This window comes from Taudactylus pleione, unplaced genomic scaffold (assembly GCF_031769625.1).
Source record: "Taudactylus pleione unplaced genomic scaffold, aTauple2 ptg000039l, whole genome shotgun sequence".
NCBI lineage: Eukaryota > Metazoa > Chordata > Amphibia > Anura > Myobatrachidae > Taudactylus > Taudactylus pleione.
The window spans coordinates 12,694,361-12,719,080 of record NW_028284441.1 but is presented as its reverse complement, the minus strand read 5'-3'; the positions used below and the strand labels follow the sequence as shown (position 1 = coordinate 12,719,080).

The following is a 24,720-nucleotide window of genomic DNA, read 5'->3' as shown; positions in this document are numbered from 1 at the left end:
CATGTACATATCTCTGAGTGATATCTCTACCGCACATGTACATATCTCTGAGTTATATCTCTACCACACATGTACATATCTCTGAGTGATATCTCTACCGCACATGTACATATCTCTGAGTGATATCTCTACCACACATGTACATATCTCTGAGTGATATCTCTACCGCACATGTACATATCTCTGAGTTATATCTCTACCGCACATGCGCATGTTTCTAGGAAAATTACATTTGCGCCATTTTCCCATTGAATTCTGCAGCAGTGGCTGCCAGTTAAGTATAGTCAATGGGTGGAGTGTGAGCAGTGTGGACCTCCTTGACTCAGGAGTCTATGTGCTCCGCACACCAATGCACTCATTATAGATACACCACCAATGCACCCATTATAGATACACCATCAATGCACCCATTATAGATACGCCACTAATGCACCCATTATATACACCACCAATGCACCCATTATAGATACGCCACTAATGCACCCATTATAGATACACCACTAATGCACCCATTATAGATACACCACCAATGCACCCATTATAGATACACCACCAATGCACCCATTATAGATACGCCACTAATGCACCCATTATAGATACACCACTAAACCACTAATGCACCCATTATAGATACGCCACTAATGCACCCATTATAGATACACCACAAATGCACCCATTATAGATACGCCACTAATGCACCCATTATAGATACGCCACTAATGCACCCATTATAGATACGCCACTAATGCACCCATTATAGATACGCCACAAATGCACCCATTATAGATACGCCACAAATGCACCCATTATAGATACGCCACTAATGCACCCATTATAGATACACCACCAATGCACCCATTATAGATAAACCACCAATGCACCCATTATAGATACACCACCAATGCACCCATTATAGATACACCACCAATGCACCCATTATAGATACACCACTAATGCACCCATTATAGATACACCACTAATGCACCCATTATAGATACGCCACTAATGCACCCATTATAGATACGCCACTAATGCACCCATTATAGATACGCCACTAATGCACCCATTATAGATACACCACCAATGCACCCATTATAGATACGCCACAAATGCACCCATTATAGATACACCACTAATGCACCCATTATAGATACACCACCAATGCACCCATTATAGATACACCACCAATGCACCCATTATAGATACACCACCAATGCACCCATTATAGATACACCACCAATGCACCCATTATAGATACACCACCAATGCACCCATTATAGATACGCCACAAATGCACCCATTATAGATACGCCACTAATGCACCCATTATAGATACGCCACTAATGCACCCATTATAGATACGCCACTAATGCACCCATTATAGATACGCCACTAATGCACCCATTATAGATACACCACTAATGCACCCATTATAGATACGCCACTAATGCACCCATTATAGATACACCACTAATGCACCCATTATAGATACGCCACCAATGCACCCATTATAGATACACCACCAATGCACCCATTATAGATACGCCACCGGATATGTCCCAGGTTTTTGCAAAATGTACTTGGAGACAGTGGTGAAACTCGGCACTGGAAGCTTTGGCCTCTGGACACCAGGAGTCAAGTAGGTGCCAAGGGGGGATGAAGGAGGCACATCCGCATTTTTAAATGGTGCAGACAGTGCAAATGCAGCCTATGTAGATGTTTGTGCAGTACAGTGCGCCGCCATTTACACATGCTGTATCTACACAGTCTGCAATGTGGAAATGTCCCTGCCCCTCCTGGACTTCAGCTTAGGCAGGGTAGGGGTTGAGAGGGGCTTGCTAGGAGACCATGCCTCCGGCACCCTGTCAGAAGCACCGCCAATGCTTGTGGAAATTTTTTTATTTTTTTTTAAAACATCATAGTCCAGGAGAGGCATCTCTTCATTAAATGACACTGCATTTTCCCCTACATACTGGTCAGTGTCATTTTAATTAGGAATTAAATAAATGATAGGGCATCAGACTGTCTTTAGTACATACAGAATATAGTACCCTAGATGCACATGTTTCACTCTTGTGAATGGATTTTTTATTGGTCAAACTGCACATACTGTACAAATGCGCCTTCAGCAAAAGTGAAACGAAAGGGTGCAAAGTGGATCCCAATACAGATATAGGACATTGTACAGATTGCTTTTTAGAAGGCTATTCAATTAATCCCCGCAGCTAATTGATGCGCCGGAGCAATTCAATTAGTAGGGATTGAATTGACACTGATGAGCATACAATGGTCTTTGTGCAACATATTACTGTTTAAATAAAGATATTCAATCATTTCATTTTATTTAAAATTATCTGAGAGAAATTTTTAACATTTTTAACAGTTTTTACTTTACATATATACCATACTATAATGGATTTTAGTCTTATGACATCCATTTTGGTCTGTAATAAATTTTCAGATTTTTAATCTGACTATTTTCCATTTTTTTTTCCATATCTACCCATAAATACCTAGTGAAATACCACATTAGTGTCACAGTCGCTGACACTGTAACGTATCATTTCGCATACAGTTACACCTGCAGTTGTTAACGTGACTTGTAGCGCACAGAGAATAGATGTATGTGGACACATCTGTAGTGAATTTCCTCTACAATATGAGCACCTCAGAGCTTTAGTAATAGTAAGTGCTCTTTAGGAAGACAGTTCTCTCCTAGTTATGTGTGTCTCAGAGCTTTGGTAATATTAAGTGCTCTTTAGGAAGACAGTTCTCTCCTAGTTATGGGTGTCTCAGAGCTTTGGTAATATTAAGTGCTCTTTAGGAAGACAGTTCTCTCCTAGTAATGGGCACATCAAAGCTTTGGTAATAGTAAGTGCTCTTTAGGAAGACAGTACTCTCCTATTAATGGGCGTCTCAGAGCTTTGGTAATAGTAAGTGCTCTTTAGGAAGACCATTCTCTCCTAGTTATGGGTGTCTCAGAGCTTTGGTAATATTAAGTGCTCTTTAGGAAGACAGTTCTCTCCTAGTAATGGGCGTCTCAGAGCTTTGGTAATAGTAAGTGCTCTTTAGGAAGACAGTTCTCTCCTAGTAATGGGCACATCAAAGCTTTGGTAATAGTAAGTGCTCTTTAGGAAGACCGTTCTCTCCTAGTAATGGGCGTCTCAGAGCTTTGGTAATAGTAAGTGCTCTTTAGGAAGACAGTTCTCTCCTAGTAATGGGAGTCCCTGAGCTTTAGTAATAGTAAGTGCTCTTTAGGAGGACAGTTCTCTTCTAGTAATGGCTGCATCAGGGCTTTGGTAATAGTAAGTGCTCTTTAAGAAGACAGTTCTCTCCTAGTAATGGGCGTCTCAGAGCTTTGGTAATAGTAAGTGCTCTTTAGGAAGACAGTTCTCTCCTAGTAATGGGCACATCAAAGCTTTGGTAATAGTAAGTGCTCTTTAGGAAGACCGTTCTCTCCTAGTAATGGGCGTCTCAGAGCTTTGGTAATAGTAAGTGCTCTTTAGGAAGACAGTACTCTCCTAGTAATGGGAGTCCCTGAGCTTTAGTAATAGTAAGTGCTCTTTAGGAGGACAGTTCTCTTCTAGTAATGGCTGCATCAGGGCTTTGGTAATAGTAAGTGCTCTTTAAGAAGACAGTACTCTCCTAGTAATGGGAGCATCAGAGCTTTGGTAATAGTAAGTGCTCTTTAGGAAAACAGTTCTCTCCTAGTAATGGGCGCATCAGAGCTTTGGTAATAGTAAGTGCTCTTTAGGAGACAGTTCTCTCCCAGTAATTCGCGTCTCAGAGCTTTAGTAATAGTAAGTGCTCTTTAGGAAGACAGTTGTCTCCTAGTAATGGGCGCATCAGAGCTTTAGTAATAATAAGAGCTCTTTAGGAAGACAGTTCTCTCCTAGTAATGGGCGCATCAGAGCTTTGGTAATAGTAAGTGCTCTTTAGGAGACAGTTCTCTCCCAGTAATTCGCGTCTCAGAGCTTTAGTAATAGTAAGTGCTCTTTAGGAAGACAGTTCTCTCCTAGTAATGGGAGCATCAGAGCTTTAGTAATAGTAAGTGCTCTTTAGGAAGACAGTTGTCTCCTAGTAATGGGCGCATCAGAGCTTTAGTAATAATAAGAGCTCTTTAGGAAGACAGTTCTCTCCTAGTAACGGGCATCTCAGAGCTTTGGTAATAGTAAGTGCTCTTTAGGAAGACAGTTCTCTCCCAGTAATTGGCGCAACAGAGTGGCTAATTGGATCCCCCCCTAAGTTACTTGTTTTATTTTTGCTTTGCTCCTAACTCAGAATCAGCCCCAAAAATTGGGGAATTAGAGCCAGATGAAGCCTAGGAAATAAATAGTGAATACAGTAATATAAAAAGTGGACAATCTACAAAATACACAGTAGCCACCAACCTAGAGATCATCTCTAGGTAAAGCTACTGTGACTATGAAGGCTGGTCTGGTTTAGTTGTTCTGTATGTGATAACTCTTACACAACCAGTGACAGTACAGTACTTACCTGTGTCTTTGTCCATGATCAGGCTTGATCTATTAGAAGGTGTGGCAAAGTTATATATAAAAGTGTCCCTGGATGCCTGCAGATGAATAATGTTTTTGTCATTCTTTGAACAACATATTGGTTTATTATGCTACCAGCACAGCAAATCAGCAGCATTGTATACTACCACTAACCAATAATGTTATACCCAATTTTAAATTATTGTGCAAGCTATATTAATAATAAAATTGTCATTAATTTGCAAGGTGCCACAGAGTTTGGCAGTGCCGTGCAATTCACCAAACAGAGCATGCATAAATTAGGTAAATGTAAGACAGACAACATAACAGCGCAAATAAAATCAAATGGTAGGGAGGGACCTTAATCTCCTGGGAAAATTGTATACAGTAACTGACACAATAGGAGAGAGTATGTATGGGGACAGCAGCAAGGGTGTACTAATGCGAATAGTGTAATTAGAAAGAGGTTAGGCTCTAGTTAAAGAGATGGGTTTTTAGACAGTGTTTAAAGATTTCAAGCCTGGGAGAGAGTGTGACCTCATGTGACAGGGAATTCCATAGGTGGCTAGTGGAATGGAAGAAGTTCTGAAGGAGGAAATGACAGGTGGCTATTAGAGAAAATGTCTGATGTACAGTAGAATAGTAGCAAAACTAAGAGAGCAGTAGGGGGGGAGTACTTGAGATGTATTAAGGTGTCGCCGTGTGCTTGTAGGTGAGACTGATTTGAATTTGATTCTGGAGGATCTTGGAAGCCAGGGAAGGGATTTGTAGAGATATGGCAATTAATGATGCAGTAATTCTTAATAAACAGTAGCTTCCAGAGGATTTACTGCAGTAATACCTTTGGTATATCTAGTCTTAAGGTTGATATTTAATGATATGATTATTATTTGGAAAGATGACCCAGAAAAAAATAAAGTTCTCTTATGGGATCCTTGGGTCCTTTGGGGATGTTTATAGATTAAGAACTCACTTTACAAAGTGAATGAGCTTAACTATCTACTACTTCCCAGCTGTCACAATTTTAAAGAAGCAGAAAACAAATTGACATTAGAGAAAATTGCGGTTCGGTTTTACTCGGATATGTTCGGATCTCAAAAATGGCATCATATTGGCTATCCGGCTGTCATGTGTTTTGGTTAGCCAATGAGAGAAATCTGAACTAATCCGAATTTGCGATAATTTGGCGATAAGAACCGAATAAAACCGAACCGGCACATCTCTAGAGAAAATAAGGCAGATAATAATGCTGATTCTCCCGTTCTCCCTTCCGTCACAGGATTTAGCTGTCAGTCTAGTATTGTAAGAAAAGTTTTTAAAAGGGCCAGTTTTATAACCATTATATTTGTAAGACCTACGGTGATTTTTTTCTAGACAACTTTTTATTAACAGCATCAAATAAATGCAGTGAAGAAACATTAAATGACGAAGATAAGTGCAATCAAAGTGACATTTGTTACAGTGCAAAATTTACAGCTAATGGTAAATGTACAATAGAAAAAAGGAATACACATCTCAATATCTAATTTTTATTTGGATTACGAGGAAAAGTTACGTGACGGAGGGGGGTTAATTTGGAGATTACTTCACGGACAATGCTGTGTCATTAGGACACTGGAGGCTTTGGATTATTTTGTCTATTAAAGCATAAATGGAAATTCCAAGCTGAAAGTGTTTAGTTATTATTTTAAAACCTTCTTCAGCTTTGTAAGAATGGATTATCATTATTTGCAAGGATGCAGTCAGCTGTCTTGGGGAACCCATGCTGACTGAGAATAGGGCTAACATCCTGAGAGGTTAGAAGGGCCAAAGGGCCTGATTCAGAGTAGTTTGCAAACTCAATGGTTTACGTACTGCTCCGATGTTAAAAGATCGGTGCATGGGCAGGATCTGTACTGCTCATGCGCCAGTTTTTTACTGCAAGATCTCTCGCTGCTCCCCAAAGCCGTTCGGGGGCGGGGGCGATCTTCTGGGACTGCCGAGACAATGGTCTGCAACTTCCGACTCATATTTCCTGGCCTTAGCTAGAAAGTAGCGAGGGGCAATCTCAGGGTTACTCAGAATACTGATGGTCTCGTAGAAGATCTGATGCTGTGTCCTAAGATGTTGCACTCGGATCTGTGGTGTGGTAAGGAGACGTCTATTTACACCAGACGCCTCCTGCTACATTAGCTTATTAGTTGTACAGTATTGCACAGCTGCTTCCATGCGCTTCCCTGCGGCTGTGCAATACTGTACAAAGCTGAATCAGGCTCACAGTATGTATTCAACTCTGCAGCTGCATTCTCCTGTCTTAATTTAATGCATATAGAGTCCATCACATTTTGAGACCTCAAAAAAGAATGAATCAATCAACTGGATGCAATCTGAAGCTGGGTACACAATGGAGCGATGTTGGGCTGATTTGCCGTTTCGTAACAGCAAATCGCCTACATTACTCAGTGCGTACCGGCGATTGTGCGCTCCCGCGGTCACTAGGTTTGATATACTACACATCAAACCTGACGACTTTGCTAGCGACCTATGGTAAGTTAATGAAGGACGGAATTGTGATCGATCTGTCGTTCATTAACTCGATCAAGTATGGACGGCAATCCCCGTTCAAGGGCATTCGTTCCGATGTCGGAACAAATGCCCATCGTCTCAGTGTGTACCCAGCTCTACACATGCCACGTTTATCTATTTTGTTTTAGTTTTTGCAAATAAATAGTAATTGTGCGGTAAACCGTGTGACAATTTATCACATGTAAGTATGTAATCTGCCGAGGGTGTGTTACCTCTTTTTCCCATGCAAATCAGTAAAGCTGGGTATATGCTGGGGTGATATTGGCCCAATATGTAGTTTCCAGCCAAATCGGAACGACACATCCGCTAGATTGTTCAGTTTGTACGGATAATCTTTATTTATATAGTGCCAGCATATTTTGTTGCGCTTCACAAGGTGTGCACATAATCTTGTCAATCGACATATGAATAATATAAAAAATAATATAATATCTATCAGTAAGAAAACACAGTACTTACAGAAGATGTCATGTCTGTGGTGCAGTAATACACGGTGTCTTTACTAGCGAATCGGGAGACATTGTCTAGCAGCATTCGGATGAGGGGGAGGTAAAGCTGGGTGATCTTTGCTTGTTGGTTCTAAAGGATAAATAAACAGAGAACACAATGTAATAATAATAATTATATTTTGATAGTGATTCTCACCAAATTTCCCCCAAAAATGAGAATAAAATTTTCAATCCTATATTTATTTCTAATCTGCACCATCAGCTTAGATGTAGGAATTCTGAGCAGCTAATAAATATTGAAAAAAATAAATGTCATCAATACAGTAAAACAGGATTGGTGCTTATATAATAGATGCTCGGCGCAAGCTAAGTTACGCGGGACCTGGAACATCAAGAAGGGTTCTTTGAAGCAACTGCGACAATAGTGTATGAGGACACATTTCTACCTTAGATTATCACTTACTTAAACTAAGTAAATTATACAAAAGCCTTAAGTATTAACCAGATCTTCTTCACCCCTTTCACACTGCCACCAAATAACCCGGGTTACTATGCAGTGTGAAAGGGCCCAGTTGAAATAACCCGGGTTGAGCCCTGCATTTCAACCTGGGTAACGAGCAGGGTTGAACACGAGTTCAACCCGGCTCGCGGTGGGATGTGAATGGGTAACCCGGATCGAGGCGACCTGGGACCTGTTCACAGCATAGGAAGAGCTGGCGCTTGGAGATGATCTCATCTCCGAGCGCCGGCTCAGCAGGGATACAGTAGCTGTGATGTCATCGACCTGGCATTATTGCCGGGTTGGGCCGCTAGTCTGAAAGGGTTCTCAGGCAAGTCGCAACCGGGACGCATGTACAAATCCCGGGTGCGACCTGCCAATAGCGATGTGAAAGGGATATAACAAGGTCATGACCTGGCTCCTCTCATCGCTGGCATGTTCTTGGCACCAGGCTACTATATAATATAGATGAAATTCAGAGCTGTGTATTTTTTATCCAAGTGACTGTTACCTTAGTGTACATCACAGTTACTGCCAGTTTATTCATTTATCCCAGTAAGTGAACACTGTCATTGGAGTAACAAAGCACAGCATGTAAAGGGCTGCCAGTGTAGTGCAGGCGTTCCAGGTGATTCCCCCACCCGTTTATTGCCTATTGTAGTATAGTGGCTGTAACATTGTAGGGAGGAGCAGCAGCCGGCAGCTTGATAGGTAAGACGTTGCTGGCTGTTGCCCCTCCATGTTACAGGCAGACGCCAACAGGGTGATCATGTATAAATAAATCAGTGGCACTGCATGGTCACACGGATGTGCTGTTTCCAGTCACTGATCGATCATATTCACTCTCTTTCCTAGTAATTTTGGCCACAAAAACAAAAAATTTAAATACTGCAAACTTCCAAAAATGTAGCTCATTGTGATAATCTTTGGAATGGATAAATAAAAAATTCATAGTTTATGTCTTACTCACATATATTGTGTAGTTGCATGATATGAGTGAGGAGCAACAGGAACAGTTTCAACCACACAAAGTTGGAATATGTAACAATATCTGTCTGTTCTAGGCTCGTACAGGACGCTGGTTACTTTTTCCATGTTGGAACCATGTGCAAAATCAACACGCTCTGCCAGTTTTTTCTTAAATCTTACCTACTGCACAATTGTCATCAGCGGACACACTGGGACAAATAGGGACACAAGGGACCTGTGTTTTTTCCCGACTACTGGATGGGTATTGTATAGCAACAACACCCCGCCTCTTATTTTAATCTCAGTTCTATATACCAGATCATTAGAGGCTTTGTCTGTGTTTATATTTGATATATTTTATATGTGATACAATTTGATATGATATCATATAATAAATATTGATGTTGTTATATATGAGATGGAAGGATCATTTTAGATATCTATTAAGAGAGATTTTATAACAATATAACAACTCACACCCAGGTTTATCATCTACTGTATCTGGCAATCGATAGAGCATATAGAGTTATTATCATTTGCCCAGTAATCTGATTCATTACCTTGTGCTGGTATCTGTTATCAAATGCATGCTTGATTAGAAGGTGCTTTAATGTTGAAATGGCGGCATATCTGATGTCGCAGTTCTCTTGTAAGGCCTGCAATACTTCTCTCAGCAAGAGGCCAACCAGAAAGTGATGCTTACAATAGTCGTCCGTCAAGCTGCACTCAAGATTCATATCTGCTGGCAAAAACACAAAGATAAAGTATTTTCCAGTTCTGCAAAAAGTGTCAGTAGTTTTAGAACCTATAACAGTTCTTCTTTTTCCTGGTGGACTATTTTACTCAAACATGATATAGTCCTCATACCGTCTCATGCATTGGGATCCACAGAATGAAGTTGGATTTTTAATCATGTTTCCAGTCTATTCTTAGGGTAACAGTGTTGTTGTTTCTTGTTGGGGCATCTTGCAACACAGCACATCAAAACTGAGGAACCCCACTGGCTTGACTAGTGCTGCAGAATACAAGTTATACTACCGTCTGGATTAAGTATATCTGTCATTCTACCTGTCTCTGGTGGAGAAGAACTATTTTCATAGACACGTTTTGTCAGAGGCAGAGTCAGATAATCTATTACCCAAACTAGACTCTTGCATAGGGCCCAGTGGGCACTCATGGGCCCGGTTTACTCTAACAAGCTTCTATACAGTATGCATTTTTGTTTTGACAAATGAAGGGGAGAAAGGAGGCCCAAACCAGTATCTTGCCTATGGCCTAATTGGGGTACTAATCAGTCTCTGGTGAGAGGAAATGATTGTCTATTGCTTCTATTTAGGAGAACACCATGAGGGATGAGGGAAGGATCTACCTGGGTCTTGTGGCAAACTGAAGGCCTGAGTTTCTTGCCCTCTATAAAAGGCAACCACAGGGGCCTAGCAGTGCAGGAGGCACTGTACCATGGCTTCATAACATATTTATACTAATAAAATATCTGCAAAATAATGAAGATAAAATGGCTACTAATGCTACTAATGTAATTAGTACTCAGCCCTTATGGACAATGACTGGAAATGGAGCAGATATCGTGCTGTTTGACCTATCACAATTATGCTATGAGGCCCAGACATTACTAGTTATTAGCCTACTAACAAGCCCTTACTATACTGTATGTTCACAATTGTGCTATGAGGCCCAGACATTACTAGTTATTAGCCTGCTAACAAGCCCTTACTATACTGTATGTTCACAATTGTGCTATGAGGCCCAGACATTACTAGTTATTAGCCTGCTAACAAGCACTTACTATACTGTATGTTCACAATTGTGCTATGAGGCCCAGACATTACTAGTTATTAGCCTACTAACAAGTCCTTACTATACTGTATGTTCACAATTGTGCTATGAGGCCCAGACATTACTAGTTATTAGCCTACTAACAAGCACTTACTATACTGTATGTTCACAATTGTGCTATGAGGCCCAGACATTACTAGTTATTAGCCTGCTAACAAGCCCTTACTACACTGTATGTTCACAATTGTGCTATGAGGCCCAGACATTACTAGTTATTAGCCTGCTAACAAGCCCTTACTATACTGTATGTTCACAATTGTGCTATGAGGCCAGGACATTGCTAGTTATTAGCTTGCTAACAGGCCTTTACTATACTGTATGTTTACTGGAGTCTTGAAGCAGTGTCCACAAGTGTGCATACAAGTGCTACACTATATTGTAAATCATGTTGTAGATGAGGAAATATTAATGACCGACCAAATGTTGCTGACCACAGTTGTCAACAATATTAAACTACTATTTTACAATGAATAGCCAAAAGGTATTTAGGGTCAGTATCCAAAGCCACATATGTGGTACTTTGTTGGACAATTTTGTTGAATGTGTCCACTGTATGTGGCACCCAGCATTCTATTATTTTGGTTGACCCCTGACCAAGGACTAGGACAGAGCCTATGTCATAACTGCATAACAATGTCACGCAGTTCTCGGCTTCTGGATCCCTGACCACAGGACTAAAACACTGATGACGGAGATATCGGACCTCGGGATGTGATAATATGGTCACAGACCATGACTCAGGAGGCATGTTGACTAAAAATGTAAAATGAAGCAGTATCAGGGATGGTTTTCTACATATAAAAAGCATCAATATAAATGATAACAAAGAGAAAATAGATAAACACTGCAGTATGCAGCAGCAACAGAGGCAGCACTATTGCATTATAAGGAGAGAAAATCTATTTGGCAGCAAAATTCAAAATTGATTGGAAGGCCGGAGATGATGGTTCAGTTCTACTCGTTTATGCTCGGATCTGTAAAATGTAATCTTATTGGCTATCCGACTCTCATGTGTTTTGGATAGTCTTTAAGATAAATCCAACTCGTGCTAATTTAGCGAAAGGAATCGAGTATTGTAGAACCAAACTGCTCAGCTCTAAAAATGAGTAGGAAAATCATGAATGCATGTAATTGCGTTTTAATAGTGTTGTCAGTGATGAAAGGACAAAGGCGGGAAATTATTCTGAGGTAAACTTACTGACGTACTTTACCTATGCCTCCCATTCCCATTCCATCTTTCCAAGCTTAAAGAGTCGTAAGTGTAGATTGCATATGGACATACGAGTATGCATATGGTTTTTCTAATGCATGCATAGTAATAAAGTGCGTGTCTTACACAAATAGCAGAGAAATATGTCTAACGCTGGCCATACACTGAGCAGTTACCACTCCAACTTGCCAACTAAACAACGTTGGAACAATGGGCCTAATTCAGAGATTTACCTAAATTAGATACTTGCGTCAATGTTTGCTGATCTGTGCATGTGCAAATCTGTTTTTGTGACATCAGTCACAGTACCCCAAAGACGCAGCATAATAGGCATGCTGCTGGCGTTTAAGGGCGACGATAGGGAGCGTTCGGACGCAGCATCGGATCACAAAAGCTGGCAGTGGGAGTCTTTTTCTTAAGATGCCTCCTGTGGTTTTTGGATATTTTAGCTCCCATCACTGAATAAGGTCAAATAATCGCTTGGTGTATGGTAGCAAATGATAATCAGCTGTTTGCTAATAAATGACCAAAAACAGCCGTTCAGACCAGTTGTTTAAATTCAACATGTTGGATTCAGCCAACCTTGACCAGCCAATATCATGCAGTGTAAACTTTAACATATATAAAAACAGTCACATTTTATTAATAAAACAATGACACCTCCATCGTAAGAAAAACAATATATTTTGTTCCAGAGTTTTCCTATATGTTTCCATGATTAAACCTGTTCACCTTTAAGCTCATTTTAGAAATATTGTCTAATTTTTTCAATTGCTGTTGACCGCATTGCCTCTCAGTGGTATATTTACTAAAGTGAGAGTTTTTTAAGTGGAGATGTTTCCCATAGCAACCAATCAGATTCTACTTAACATTTAACGAGCACCTTCTAGAAGATAATAGCTAGAATCTGATTGGTTGCTATGGGCAACATCTCCACTTCTAAAAACTCTCACTTTAGTAAATATACCCCTCAGGGCCGTATTCAATTAGGGAGTGAAAAGTCCGTGCTGGACTTTTCGCTCCACATCGGAGCTTTTCTGGGGATAAAGTATCGGGCGCATGCTCGCTTTATCCTCGTATTCAATTTGGAGCTGGCGAAAACGGGAGCCTGCGGAAACGTAAGTATCGGGAAAAATAGGGGAATTTTCGGGAATTCATCATGGGACCCCCTAATGATGTCCAGACATTTGGGATCACTGTGGGTACCCCCCTTTTCCCCTGCTGAAGGTAATTAGGGTTTTTAAATAGCTGCGGCAGGTGCTTTTTTTGCAGCTATGAAGTGGTGAAGAATAGCACTTGAGATTTTTTTTTTTCGTAAAAATAACTATTCCTATCAAATTTGGGGTACATGAAAATGGGGGTAAGCATATGTTTAAGTCCCTAAAGTTAATTTTCAAAAATTTTCAAAAATACACCTGCTGCTACTCTACGCAATGAAGAAAACATCTGCCGCAAACTTGGGGACCCCACCAGAATTAATTTTGCTAGTTTGGCATTTTGTTCCCCTATTTTTTGCTTCTTTTTTCACCCCCAAATTGAAAGTAAATTTTTTAGGGTGTCCCGATTTTTTTTTTTACTTTTTTTGACACAGTCTTTTTAAATTATACTCCCAGGGGTGCAGGCTAATTTAAGCCTGCACCCGTAAACCCCAATTCTGCACTTTTTTTCACCATGTTAAACATGGTGAAAAGTTATCCCCGTTTTTTTACAAAGTCTTTTTGCACCGGTGAAAAGTCTTCGAAATTTAATACGGGGATAATTGAAATAGGCGAAAATGACGTCATTGGCGATAAATTATCGCCGTTTCCGACATTTCGCTCCAAATTGAATACGGCCTTCAGAGTCTAATTCTGAGTCGGATGCAATGTTGGATGCAGTTCAGCGACTTTTTACTTCTGCACATGCATCAGTCGCACTGCGCATGCGTCCAGAGCGCAGAGTTGCATCTGCAAATGAGACACACGGACTCAGAAAAGTCTTGAAAATGTATTGGGCGGCATATGGCAGTGATTGGGGATGCACAAAGATTGGCCGTCTTTTGGCTGCGTTATGGGAGTGTCAGAGGTGTGCCGCTGGAGCAGTTGTGAACTTGGATGCATAATTGTTGGTAGCCATACATTATGGACAATGTGCACCTAGCAAGAGGAAGTTACTAAAGAATAAAGATGCACCAATCAATATTTGAGGATCTAAAGACACTCAAAGTGAACGCCTCAGTCCTTGCACATTCAGATGCACAGTTGTACCCAAGGAAAGGGATCATAGCAGTATTTGCATAAAGTCACAGAAGCAATACCAGCAAAAGTCGCAGGCACGGACATTGCAGCATCCTGCTCAGAATCAAGCTCTCTGTTGGCTATAATAATGTCACATAGGTAATATAAAGTAGTACAGAGGTGTAGCAATAATCATTGATGGACAACTTGCAGCATAGAAAATCATTGTGACACACAAGCCCAGAGGTTCCCAAACTCAGTCCTCAAGGCACCCTAACAGACCAGGTTTTAAGGACATCCATGATTGAGCACAGGAGACTTAAATAGTACCTCAGTCTATTTAATTTAACCACCTGTGCTCAAACATGTAAATCTCTAAAACTTGAACTGTTGGGGTGCCTTGAGGACCAAGTTTGGGAACCTCTGCCATAACTGACAGTTGTCCTGGCTAGGAAAGCAGATTTTGGTGATCATGTATTCTCTTAAGCTGTCCATACACTAGACCAACTTACATCCAACCACCCAACTAGGGAATGAAAATCTGGTAAGGAATGGAAGCAAATGACAATCAGCAATTTGCTCCCAAATGCCAGAAAGCTGACAAAAACTGTTGTCTAAACAAATTGTTTAAATCAAACATTTAACCAACTTGTCTGAACGACCATTTTCGTCTGATTTTCAGTGTTTCGGAGCAAATTGCTGATCATCAGTTACTCCCATACGTTACCAGATTTTCATTCCAACCAATTCACTAGTTGGATGGTTGGATGAAAGTTGGTCTAGTGTATGGCCAGCTTTAGCGTTTTTATTTGTCTAGCATTAATATAATGGAATAAACAGTGGCACCCTGGTGTTTTCTGCCACCATCTATAGATAGATAATGACAGGAAAACACTGCTCCTTGTGATGGCACATAGGGCACATGGGGCAGTGTAAGTACTGGATGCCTCTCACTAGGATGTAGTCAGGAAGCCGACGGTCTAAATACCGACCGCCAGCTTCCCGACTGTCAAATCCCGGCAAGGTACTAATGACAGGTGTCGAAATCCCGACACCTGTCATTAGACCTACGCAGGGACGCAGGGAGCCCGACGCCTGGCATACCAAACGAAGGTAAACCGGGCGCCGGCAGCCACGGGAGGGGGAGGGTTAGGTTTTAGAGCTCCCGGTGGTGACTTAGGGTTAGGCATCCCCCCCTGGAGGGTTAGTCACCCCGGGGGGCAGGTTAGGGATAGGCACCCTCCCGGGAGACTTAGGGTTAGGCTGCGGGGAAGAGGGGGTTAGGTTTAAGCACTTAGAGGGTGGTTAGGGTTAGGCACTTGGGGGGGAGGTTAGGGTTAAGCAACCCTAAGGGAGGGTTAGGGGGAAAAATAGGGTTAGCTATACTTACCTAATTAGCGATCAGGATCCTCACCTCTGCCAGGCTTCCGCTGTCGGGATTTGACAGCCATGCAGCCGGCGGAAATATATACTACACCCCTCTCACTCAACCACTGATATGTTTTATGAGCTTTGTTGGTTATTTTGTTGTTATTACAACTGCCAGGTGATGTTTCAGGGACTCAAATTCTCCTCCAGCACTAGTCTGCTGCCTGGAAGGCCTGTGTTCCTTGCTTGCATCCCAGGTAATCATAAGGAAGTGATAATTAAGGGATGAGGTGTTTCGAAATTAATTGCTGCCAATGTGGATGAGCTAGATCTGGGAAGGGGGAATAATTTACATACCACGTGGCCTGTATAATCTCCTGACATAAAGAGCAGACCCTACACAGTGGTCATGTGGAGTTTTAATGTAATATATTTTCCTGTATAACAGACTTTGTAAGTAGGAATATTATCTCCTAGTCATTTGGGATACATAAGTTAGTCGCTAAGGGCCTTGTCCAGAGTCAGGCGTAAACGCTGCATGCTGTTTATTTGTCTGTAAAGTACAGTAAGGGTACAGTAAGGGTTTGGGTGTGTAGTCACAAACTGCAATTAAAATGGCCAGCAAAAAGTCGCAGAACAGAGGGGTCTGACTTGTGGGTACTTTAACTCTGATGTAAGTGGCACCCAACTCTGCATAAGGCTCTAAAGCCACATATTCACCACACGATTCGCTCCATGAGCGATATCGTGTAGCATGTCCCCAGCAGTGGTGTGCTCAATGTCCTTAATGACATTGAGCACACACACTGAACGCTATCATTCACGATATCGTTCAGTGCCAGCTCCTTCCCTCATCCCCGAACCTGCACAACCTGACGATATTGTCAGGTTGAACAGCAGGTTCGGCTGATAAGAGACGTCATCAACGAGCAGTGGGAGTGCACATCGCTGGTCGTTAACGGCACATCCACATGGCAATATTATGAACGATTGAACAATAACGATATTGTTCATTTCATCGGCTAGTGGATATGCGGCTTTAGTCTCCCCATTTCTGCAATTTACTAGAAATTAAGGATAGACAGTCTGCAACAGGATATACAGTAAGAGAGAACAGTTCGATTCAGTTCTTGGCTATTGGAGTCCTACACACAGCATGAAAACATTGATAAAGGAGATATTAAATAACAACCAAATCATGGCATCAACAGAGATATTTCCAGGGGATGGAAGGCCAAGTTGTGTTTTCTGGGTGACTCGGATCAAGTACTAGATGGCATTTGAGTTATTATTTAGTCCAGGTAATGGTTTTAAAATAACTATGGACAGAAATATAGAATAGTGTATTTTTCCACATTTTCACAATCTTTCCCTATCTAACACAATTAAAATAAAAATATATGGATGAGAAAAGAAAATTCTATAATAAAAAATATGTTTGGATAGACTAGGAAGTTAAACGTTATTTCTATGTTACTCAATACGTTGCAGCCTGACATAGGTTACACTTTATTTTCAGTGGTAACTTCTGGTGTGACAGGTAAACCATATTTTCTATTTCATCAGCTTCAGAGCACAGTGTTTTTCCATATAGAAAATTGTCATATTCATTATGGCTTTTGTGCCCGAAGGCTCATACAGAAGTAGCCTTCCTCACTACCAATTCTCACAGCCGTAGTGACATGTTCCATGTCTGTTCTCACTGATTACTGCGAGGCCTGGTGTCGCCGGCCAATTAGTCAGTTAGTTTTGTTAGGATTTAGAGAAGCGATTTCTGCCCATTGCTGCACTGTTAGTGGCATTAGTAAGAGAAGCATGGATTGGCAAATGCTTATGGCAGTATTAAATTTTACCAAACCAACCTACCTACAGATGAGAACCGCTCCACGGCATATGATAACAAATCTAATGGTTTTGTAAAAAGAAAAGGTACAAGTATAAACAAATGGATCGAAACAGTAGATATCTTGTACAAATATCTCATCACCTAATAGCAGCAGTGACATGTACAGTACAAGGTGGAAATCTAACAGTGCAGTCAGAGTGGAAGGAATACTCTGCAATGTAAACTTGAGGCATAGATAGAAGCGTTGTGGGTGTTTGAGCACTCCCAGTATTTCTGCTGTTGCTAAATAATAACGTTTTTAAAAAAACTCTGTCCATTGATAATTCCCTTAGGTGCCTATAATAAGGGTTGTGGTGGCTAGTTCCCAGTCCCTGTTTCCCTGATTATTTGTTAGACATGGGACGCAGGGAAGTTTCATCACAGACTCTATGTCCTCCCTCCCCGCCCCAATACCCTCTACCCCCGCACCCCCCACCCAAGACATTCAAATAGATAGAATCCTGTTGAGTAAGACCAAAACTATCAGTGTAAGTGCTTCATATTAATAATTTCCAGTAGTTTTGGTCTTCAAAGATTTTCTGTGAAATCAAGAACACTTCTTGTTCATACAAAACTAAAGTAAAAAAATATATACGGCATCTAGTGGTTAATTGTCATAGTGTTGATGAGGCAAATGGATTGGACATGGTCAGGTAGTGTCCATTAATAGGATTAAAAGGATGGGCGCTGGCTTTACAGCCAACCTGGGAAGAGGACGGGGAGGTCAGTTCTGTTAGCTTTCATGTTACATATATGATTTAATATATATACCCAGAATTTTAACATAATATAAAATACATTTTAAATAAATTTTATACAATTTATAGTTCTTGACCAAAAATGTTCACATTTTTGGGTTTGAAACCAGGATAATTTAAAAGAGAAATATGGGTTACAGAACAGGAGCAGATCTGCAGAGCAATCACAGGGGAAGATGGAGGTGGATCTGTATCTGTGTGTTCTGTATGTTGGGGGGATCAATAATAGAGAGTTGAGGAGGGAGGGTGCTAAAATGGAAAGCTATAGGTGTCCACACACATAGCAATTTTTTTCCCGATCTGGCCAATTCCGACACATTGGAACGACAGATCGGGTAAAAAAATATGAGATATGGTAAGAACTTACCCTTGTTATCTCTATTTCTACGAAGTCCATAGGGTTCCACAGGATACCTTGGGGGTATAGGTGTGACGTCAGTCGCAGGGCACCAAAGAGTTAAGCTTTCAGCCTCCCAGGATGCACTAGGTCCCCCTCCTATACCCCGCCCCCGGGCCAAGGCACCTCAGTTAGTTACCAAGCCATAGGCCGGAGGAGGAGAAGGAAGAGAGAGAACAAAGATCTGGACACATACAAGAATCACATTCTCACCAGAGGGAGACGGAAAACCGGTGACCAGAGCAAAGCCCATCTGCAGCACAGGTGCGACAGGGCGGGAGTCCTGTGGAACCCTATGGACTTCGTAGAAATAGAGATAACAAGGGTAAGTTCTTACCATATCTCATATTTTCTACTTCAGGGTCCATAGGGTATCCACAGGATACCTTGGGGATGTCCCAAAGCAGTATCCTTTAAGGGTGGGGACGCTCCTGTGCAGAAAGGAGAATCCGCCGCCCGAAGGAAGCATCCTGAGAGGCGAAGGTGTCAAACCAGTAATACCTCACGAAGGTATGGACAGAAGACCACGTAGCAGCCTTGCAGATCTGAACTGCCGAGGCACCACGTCGAGCTGCCCACGAAGGACCCACAGACCTAGTGGAATGAGCCTTCAGAGAAGGAGGGACCGGTAGGCCTTCATGAAGATAAGCTTCAGAAATAGCCATACGGATCCAGGCTGCCAAAGTTTGCTTTGAAGCAGGCCAACCCTTTTTACAGAAGCCATAGAGGACAACAAAGCGTCCGACTTCCTAAACAAAGAAGTGCGGTCAACATAAGTCCTTAAGGCCCGCACAACATCCAAAGAGGCCTCACCCATGGAAAGACCCGGTGAGTTAAAGGCCGGAACAACTATTTCCTCGTTAACATGAAACTGGGAAACAACTTTGGGAAGAAACTTGGGCCGAGTGCGGAGCACTGCCCTGTTCCCATGAAAAACCAAGAAAGGGGGTCTACAAGAAAGAGCCCCTAACTCAGAAACACGTCTGGCTGAAGCAACGGCCAGAAGGAAAACAGTCTTAGCTGTTAGCCATTTAATATCCACTGAGCCCAGTGGTTCAAACGGCGGTCCTTGGAGAGCCCTCAGGACCACAGCCAAATCCCAAGGCGCCACAGGTGGAACAAAGGGCGGCTGAATACGGAGAACACCTTGCATAAAGGTGCGCACATCCGGGATTGTAGCAATCCTACGGTGAAACCAGACAGATAGGGCCGAAACCTGTACCTTCAAAGAAGCAAGGCGAAGCCCATGATCTAGTCCCGCTTGCAGGAAGGCGAGAATCCGAGACAGACGAAACTCCCGCGGTGCATAACCTCTCGGTCGACACCACTGGAAGAACATATGCCACACGCGATGGTATATCCTCGCGGAAGACGGTTTCCGAGCTCGTAACATGGTACGCACCACAGAGCTGGAAAACCCCCAGGACCTCAGCATGGCCGTCTCAACAGCCACGCCGCCAAAGACAGCCGAGTCAGGTCCGGGTGAAGACAAGGACCCTGAGACAGAAGGTCCGGTCGTAGCGGCAACCGCAGAGGACTGTCCACGGACAGACCCTGAAGGTCTGAGAACCAGTGCCGTCTGGGCCACGCGGGAGCTATCAACAGGAGCGTCCCTCCTTCCTGTTTGAATTTCCGGATTACCCGTGGAAGAAGGGAGACCGGAGGGAACAGGTATGCGAACCTGAACGTCCACCGGACGGACAGAGCATCCACCAGAGACGCCCCTTCGTCTCTTGTGCGAGACCCGTACACCGGCAACTTGTTGTTGTGCCGGGACGCCATGAGGTCGATTTCTGGAAGACCCCACCTGTCCACCAGTAGTTGAAAAACGTCCGGGTGCAGGGACCATTCCCCTGGATGAACGTCCTGGCGACTTAGAAAGTCTGCCTCCCAATTTAGCACTCCCGGGATGAAGACCGCTGATATGGCCGGAAGATTGCGCTCCGCCCAAACCAGGATCCGAGAGACCTCTACGAGAGCCGCCCGACTGCGAGTTCCTCCTTGCCTGTTTATGTAGGCCACGGTGGTAGCATTGTCCGACTGGACCTGCACCGGGTGACCCTGGAGAAACCGCTGTGCCTGCAGGAGAGCATTGAAGACCGCACGGAGTTCCAAGATATTTATTGGAAGCTCCGCTTCTGTCGGTGTCCACCTGCCCTGGAACAAGTGTGGACCCGAAACTGCTCCCCAGCCCCGAAGACTGGCGTCCGTTGTCAACAGGACCCAATTTGGAACCCAGAACGGACGTCCCTTGTTGAGGTGGGTCGTCTTTAACCACCACGCAAGGGACAGGCGAACCTCCGGGGTGAGCACAATCGTCTGGAACTTCAGAGACTGAGGCAGCCCGTTCCACTTGGACAGGATCAGGTGCTGCAGAGGTCTGGAGTGAAACTGGGCGTATTCCACCATGTCGAACACCGACACCATGGAGCCCAGTAACCTCATCGCCGAGTGTAAGGACACCCGGCGGCTGTGCAGACAACTGCGCACCCTTGACTGTAAAGCAGAGATCTTGTCCTCCGTCACGAAGATCCTTTGCTGTCCCGAGTCCAATAAGGCTCCAAGATGCAGAATCCTCCGAGACGGGATTAGAGTGGACTTCTGCCAGTTGATTAGCCAGCCGTGCCATTGCAGCAGTGCAATGGTCAGGTCCAAGTGGTGTAACAGGAGCTCTGGAGATCCTGCCACCAATAACAGGTCGTCCAAGTACGGCAACATGCGGACTCCTTGCAGCCGCAGAGAAGCCGCCATGACCGCCATAGCGTCCTGTAAGTTCAATGACACCATGTAGTCCCCAGGTTCCAGACCCCTCTGGGAGAATGGAACAGGCACTATAACTCCAGCCTGGAGCATAGTGTGCAATACCTTCCGCAGCTCCGTAGCCTTGTTCCGGTCTGATGGTAGACCCGTGGTGAAGAATCGAGCCGGGGGTCTGTGCCGGAAGGAGAGGGCGTACCCGTGAGAGACCACCTCCAGAACCCAAGTGTCTGTCGTAGTGAACGACCAACACCGGGAGAACTGCAGCAGGCGGCCTCCCACCCTGGGATCCCCCAAGGGGAGACCCGGACCGTCAGGCCGCAGGCTTGTCATCTGGCTTGGGGGCCGGACGTCTGGTACTCCATGCCTGTTTCCGGGGCTTGACCGATTTCTTAGGGCCAGCCTGTCGAGGAAACGACTGTGGTTTGGGCCTGCCCTGGGCCCTAGATGACCGAAAGGACGATGGTCCAGAACCAGAAGGAGCAGCGGCCGACGGGAGACAAGCAGATTTGGCTGCCGCCAGCGTGGCCACAATCTTATCCAGATCCGGACCGAAGAGAACTTCTCCGGTAAACGGCAACGCTTCCAGACCTTTCTTGGATCTGCGTCCGCCTTCCAGGATCGCAGCCACAAGGTGCGACGAGCAGCTACCGCTGCTGAAGAAATTCTAGACACCAGAGTACTAATGTCTAGAGCCGCCTCGTTGATGTAGGTGGCCGAATCACGGAGATTGCCAATCAACTCCGCCTGTTCGGCCGGACAGTCGGATTCAAAAGAAGCCTCTAATGAATCCGCCCAGCGCTCCATCGCTCTGGCAACCCAGCAAATGGCCATAGCCGGCCGTGCTGCCCCCCCTGCAAGGGAATAAGCAGACTTCAGGCAGATTTCTACCTTGCGGTCCGTAGCATCCTTAAGGGAGGACATGGATGGCATCGGCAATGTGGCACTACGGACAAGACGGGTCACGTGAGAATCCACCTGTGGAGGGGATTCACACTTAGCAAAATAATTATCCGCGAACGGATAAGCCACCGCCAGGCGTCTCTGCGGCTGGTATCTTTTGCCAGGTTGTTTCCACGCCTCCTCTAAATGGTCCACCAACTGACCCGAAAGAGGAAAGACTGTGGCATCGCCCTTCACATCTTTGAAAAAGGCATACTTAGATTTAGCCGCTGGGGGAACTTCGTCCTCAATCACCAAGGCTGTGCGGACCGCCCGAATAAGTCCAGGAATATATACTTTGGACTTAGCATCAGCGTCCTTAGTATGGAAAGGTTCCTGATCGTAAGGATCCAGAATCTCCCCATCATCAGACGTCCCTTCGTCATCCTCATAAGGAGCGGACAGAGACGCCACCGGCCTTTTATGAGGCCGCATCACAGACTCCCCTTGCAACACATCCGACAAGTGCTGTACAGAACTCGTCAGGGAGTTAACCCACGCTGGCTCCTGAGAACCCGGGAGCGGGGAAATAGGGAGACTGTGGGGTACCACCAATTGTCGTGGGAACCCCTGCATGGGTGACGACACCACAGACTGCTGGGACAAACCCATCGGAGTAAACGCGGGCTGCGGAGCTAACTGGCCCACTAAAGCTGTTAACGCCTGAGCGAAACAAGCCCAGGGCGGCTCCTGTACCGGTGCTGTAACCGTAATAGGCCGCGCCATGGACAAACACTGCCGGCAAAGGCCCTCCGCGCTACCCTCCCCCTCCGCTAACGGTACTTTGCACGTGGTACACTGTAGCCGGAGGGGAAAATCACTTTCAGACATGATGGCACCACGTATGTGACCTCTCTCACCAATTAAGTATTAAATAGGCGAGAGACCACCCTGCAGCACCGCACCGCAAGGGCTTTAGCAGAAAGAACAGGGACAGTAATAAAGCTGACAGTTTAGAGAAGAAAAGTTACAGGCAGCGCTAGCACAGTCACATACAATGCAGAGAAATAACAATTCCTGCACTAACAGCGCTGATCACTCAACTACACAGACACAGGGCCTGGTAGGACACAGCGCTGCATACACAGACCTGAGCCACAGCGGAGGAGAGGTATGCGGGGGGACCCAGACCACGATGCTTCCTTCCAGACTTCCAGCAGCGTTCACCATGCGTTGCAGAGAAGATGGCCGCCGAGGAGCAGAGAGAAGCTGGCCTGGGGGAGGAGCGCTGACACAGGACCAGTCAGCACAGTGCAGAGAGGGCTGTGTGCAGCGGGGGAGGCGCCGGCTGTGAGACAGGGAAGGCGCGCTCCCCTGGCATGCATTTAACCCCTGGGACGCCGCAGCGCTACCGCTCTGCTGCGGTCCGCTGTCCCAGGGGGTAGTGGAAGCGCAGGTTGGTCGCCTGGCTCCACGCTGCAGCCAGTCCCCAGGGAGCCCCCTGCCTGGGGACTTATGACCATGTGATCAGCGGGGACCCACCGCGGAACCCCGCTGCTTACCTCTGTCCCCCTTGAATCCGGCCATGGTCCGGAACATCTGGGGTCACCGCTAGCTGTGACCCCAGACGCCCACCAGCATCCCCGGATCAGTACCGGCGTTCTGGTACCGGCGGGGTGTAGGGAAGACAGCATGGACGTCAGGACTGACTGTCCATGCTGTTCATCCAGATGTGCAGCCACAGCTGCATGAAGAAAAAGCTTCAGGGGCTCTTCTAGCCCCCACTCCAACAGGTGCACCCGACTCCGGCCGGGCACCAAACTAAACTGAGGTGCCTTGGCCCGGGGGCGGGGTATAGGAGGGGGACCTAGTGCATCCTGGGAGGCTGAAAGCTTAACTCTTTGGTGCCCTGCGACTGACGTCACACCTATACCCCCAAGGTATCCTGTGGATACCCTATGGACCCTGAAGTAGAAATGTCCAAATCGTGAGTCCCCACTCACGATCACGATGCGATGCGTGCCCCCGCAGGTCGCACATCGCATCTTCAGATCTGCCGTGCAGTACGGCAGATCTGACAATCTAGACACAAACGCACTGTTAAAAACTCTGGCTGCAGGAGATCGGATGAAGATTGGACAGCATATCGTATGCATATCGTGTTCAGAGCTGCCGGGGAGAGTTTCAAGGGAAATTGGACACATCGTCGGATCGTAGGTACATCGGTATGTGTGTGGGCACCTTAAGAGGAGGGATGGGGTAACACCAAAAGCTTCAAGCCGTGGGTGTGAGGCATTTGTTGGGGTTAAAAAACGACAGCTGAGTTAGAAGGTGTTAAAAACAGATGGGGGTGTGACCACACCATCAGCGGGAGTGCCTAGCACTAGTAATATGTTAGGTTTCCACTTGTCACTT

General features: G+C 44.7%; 1 protein-coding gene across 1 annotated transcript in view; it reads right to left on the bottom strand.

The window, feature by feature from the left end:
- Positions 1–24,720, bottom strand: part of DOCK11 (dedicator of cytokinesis 11) — a 362,537-nt gene that overhangs the window by 198,211 nt on the left and 139,606 nt on the right. The window contains exons 31-34 of the mRNA XM_088453072.1: positions 17,493–17,531; positions 9,539–9,717; positions 7,521–7,640; positions 4,498–4,573 (exon numbers count right to left, since the gene is read on the bottom strand). Of these exons, the coding sequence (XP_088309198.1) occupies positions 4,498–4,573; positions 7,521–7,640; positions 9,539–9,717; positions 17,493–17,531 (414 nt within the window). The remainder of the gene's footprint in view (positions 1–4,497; positions 4,574–7,520; positions 7,641–9,538; positions 9,718–17,492; positions 17,532–24,720) is intronic.